This window comes from Eimeria maxima, genomic scaffold (genome assembly GCF_000499605.1).
Source record: "Eimeria maxima Weybridge genomic scaffold, Emw_scaff272, whole genome shotgun sequence".
In the NCBI taxonomy this organism is placed as follows: Eukaryota; Apicomplexa; class Conoidasida; order Eucoccidiorida; family Eimeriidae; genus Eimeria; species Eimeria maxima.
Window position 1 is genome coordinate 3,830 of NW_013565570.1, and position 3,191 is coordinate 7,020.

Here is a 3,191-nt window from a genome sequence, read left to right on the forward strand (position 1 = left end):
TGATCGGGTCCTACTACGAGCTGAGTACGAGTCAAATTTAAGGGAAATATATACCAGGGACAAATTAGCCATCACATTTCAGAACAGGTTTAGATCTTCGTGACAGTCGCCCATCTATTTTAGGCTGGAAAAGCAACAGCAACAATGATGAAAGGAGTGGCTAAATCAAGCGAAGCATTTACGCACACAGTGCCCCTGTCAACAACTTCTGTGGGAAACGCAACGTCAAGACGTTCCGTCGCACCACTTTATCGGCGAAAAATGAAAGGTATCCCAGCACTTCACTGGACAACTGTACATTCACCATTTGGAAATAGAGATCGCAGCGGTAAAAAGTCATTTTCAGCAACGTCACGCCAGCCAGCCCCATCTGCGTACTACAATCGAGTCTCACAAACCAAGTTTCTTTCTGCGGGCCTCTTTGACCCGACATTCAAAAAGGATCAGTTAGAATCGGATGAGAGAAAAAGAGACCTGCAACGGAGGAGGAGATTACGAGAAAACGCAGATTCTTCAGTTAGCTTGAGAGAGAAGGTGTCGAGGAATTTCCTCGTTACCCATGCCCAACATTCACAGAGTACAGGCGACCTTTCAAACGTAAACCGCGGAGAGGTTCCGCCACCAAAGCATAGATGGAAAAGAGAAACTTCCCTCTCTGAGCTGCTGCTTGCTGGCCCAACATTCCGTGAGACTATAACACATGAGTTGGAGGGTCAGAGACCAACTAACGTGCGTAGGTGCAGCTTCACCTATTCTCCTCAACAGCCCCCTGAGATCCAGAACAAATTGAAAATATACAACGTGGATTGTACATTTCGAGAACATTTTGACGGGCAAACGGTTCTGAAAGAGCGTAAGAAGACGCATACTTTGCGGTCAACCAAACAGAACAAACTGGTTGCTCGAATTCAGAACCGGCCGGCTGAAGCAGAAGGCACCAGATCGAAAGAAGCGAGACCGGCAGCCGTTCAAGTGGCTGATAACTCTCCGAGGGGTTGCGTGAAAGTAGCACCTGGAAGGAAGCGTTCCGGGCGGGCAGGACCCCTAAAACCGCTATATGTCGCGCCTGTCGGCGACGTATGCATCGCTGATAACGGTGCTAATCTACATAGTTTAAGGTTGTACCCATGGAACGCTCTACAGGCGGTGCCTGACCCGGATCTAGTAACTGTAGCCACGCTTCCTCACTACGACCAATCTTTTGGTCGGCCGAACACTCCAGCAAACCCGCCTCCTGGCTTTCACGGGGAAATGGGCTCCCCCACACTTAGCAGTGAATCCATTCACCTGCTGAATGGTACGATTGACAGTGTTAATGAACTAAAGCAAAAGGTTGCTGCAGCCGTTGTCCCCGAAGCAATCAAGTCAGCACTGCCCAGCATGCTAGGAGGTAACACTGCGAAGGGACAGCTTTTGCTTGAAGCTGTGGTAATCGAATTAGCAGACGCTTTAAGGAGAGGACCACCTGACGGCACAGAAAAGGGGAGGACCTACTTGTTGTCATTTTTGCAGCAGCAGAGAGGACGACCACTCCGCAGAAAGACTGTGCTTCGACTGCTCAAACGTGTCCAACAAAGGCTTTGCCAAAATTCAAACTGTACTTCGGCTGATCCCTCAGGAGATATTCTTGCCTCTGGGAAGCGATCCACACGATGTTATAAAACGTCTCGAAAGCGCTGGCCAAAGGAAACACTATGCACCGCCCAGTTCCATGTTGAATTGGACACAAACCACGCAAATTCGAAGTTGGACTCATCGGTTGCTAAGCCAAGCAAGCAAGATCAGCCCTCCCTGCCGGACGCGCATGCTCTTTGTACGTTTTTAAAAGTTGGTGCAAACGACATTCAGCAGGAACCAACAATTTTACTTGCTGAGGAAACCAACAACTACCTTCAGGTGCAGCAGCACTATATAATGAAAACACAAAAGCCGTGCACACAAAAATGCGTGCCAATAGGTTTAAAGAGCATCGATCTCTTCCACGCGTTGCTAGAAAACAACACTATTCAAATGCTTGCAGGACCATGCACATAGAAGGCCAACCTGCTCTGGTCCCACCGGTTGTTTCAGCAGTGGAAGAAGCACCAGCTCCCAAAAAGCCAGGCGAATTTTCCCCATGGCAACATTTGCTGACTGCGGCCTTTCATTCTCTGCAGGAAGATCCAAAACACCAGAGCAACTGTACATCACTTACTGTTGACTGCTTGGAGGGCAGCACGGATGTTCTCCAAGTGGGCATCGCGCGGTCTCAACATGCTGACAATTGTAAGGAAAATATGCATTTAGAGCAGCATGGTAGCCTCTTAGAGCAAAGGACCTCTGACTTTTGGGACTGTCTAATGCGTGTCCAAGAGGCGGAGTACCACGCCTCAGTGACTCTGCAAAATATCGAAAATCTACCCTACTCAGGTACTTTGCGGAGACAATCGGCAGTGTCAGAAGTTAGACTAGGCATACAAAAAGTGGGAATAGGAGGAGAGACTGCGCCATACCGTGGACTCTTCATGAGTTCTCCGGATACGAGGAGAACAATCGAACCGGTTACAAGTGCTGACACTGAGGCAAGGCAATTAATAGCGGAACGTTCATACCCTACTGTCATGCTTTCACCTGTAGTGGAGGAGAAGTTACTGGCTTTTCGAGAGTCAAGGAAAAGAGCGCAGCTAAAGGACGAGCCCCTTTTGCAGCAAGAAAGCCTTCAACAAGCCTTGATTCAGCTGAAAGAAGCGAGTGGAGGACGCATTTGTTTTGAATACGAGGTCGCAGGCGTTTGGATGTTGCATGATGCCATTGTTGAACAATTGCTCGATCGCGAAGTGAAGCAATTAGTGGCTTGCGCTGACTCTGCCACACGAAGGTTTGTGGACAGCTTACTTGAAACCGAAGCAATCCGAATGGCAGGGCTTGTAAGACCATAGAGAAATTAGCAGCCAGCAAACAGTTTTAGTGGATCATGTTGAAATGGCTGTTGTATCATTTAAATCGATCTGCAATCATCCGTCCCGTGCATGCCGATTTGCCGTTGCCAGCTGTTGCACGCTGTGTAACACACACGTTACACCAGCTGCATTTATACGCGTTTGCAATTGACAAGTAGTGGGCCGCTGCGCCCCTTATGTAGTTGAAATGGTGTACACTAGGATAAGCAGATGCTACTAAGGTATGCATCCCAAATTTACTGCCGCAGAATG

At 48.5% G+C, this 3,191-nt stretch overlaps 1 protein-coding gene across 1 annotated transcript; it reads left to right on the forward strand.

Annotated features, from left to right (window-relative positions):
- Positions 1 to 261: 261 nt before the first annotated feature.
- On the forward strand, positions 262 to 2,918 carry EMWEY_00025650 (hypothetical protein, conserved; the record flags this gene model as incomplete). The annotated part of the gene is made up of 2 exons (XM_013481094.1): positions 262 to 1,428; positions 2,157 to 2,918. The coding sequence occupies 2 exons, from the start codon at positions 262 to 264 to the stop codon at positions 2,916 to 2,918; spliced, it is 1,929 nt and encodes a 642-aa protein (XP_013336548.1).
- Between the last annotated feature and the right edge of the window lie 273 nt (positions 2,919 to 3,191).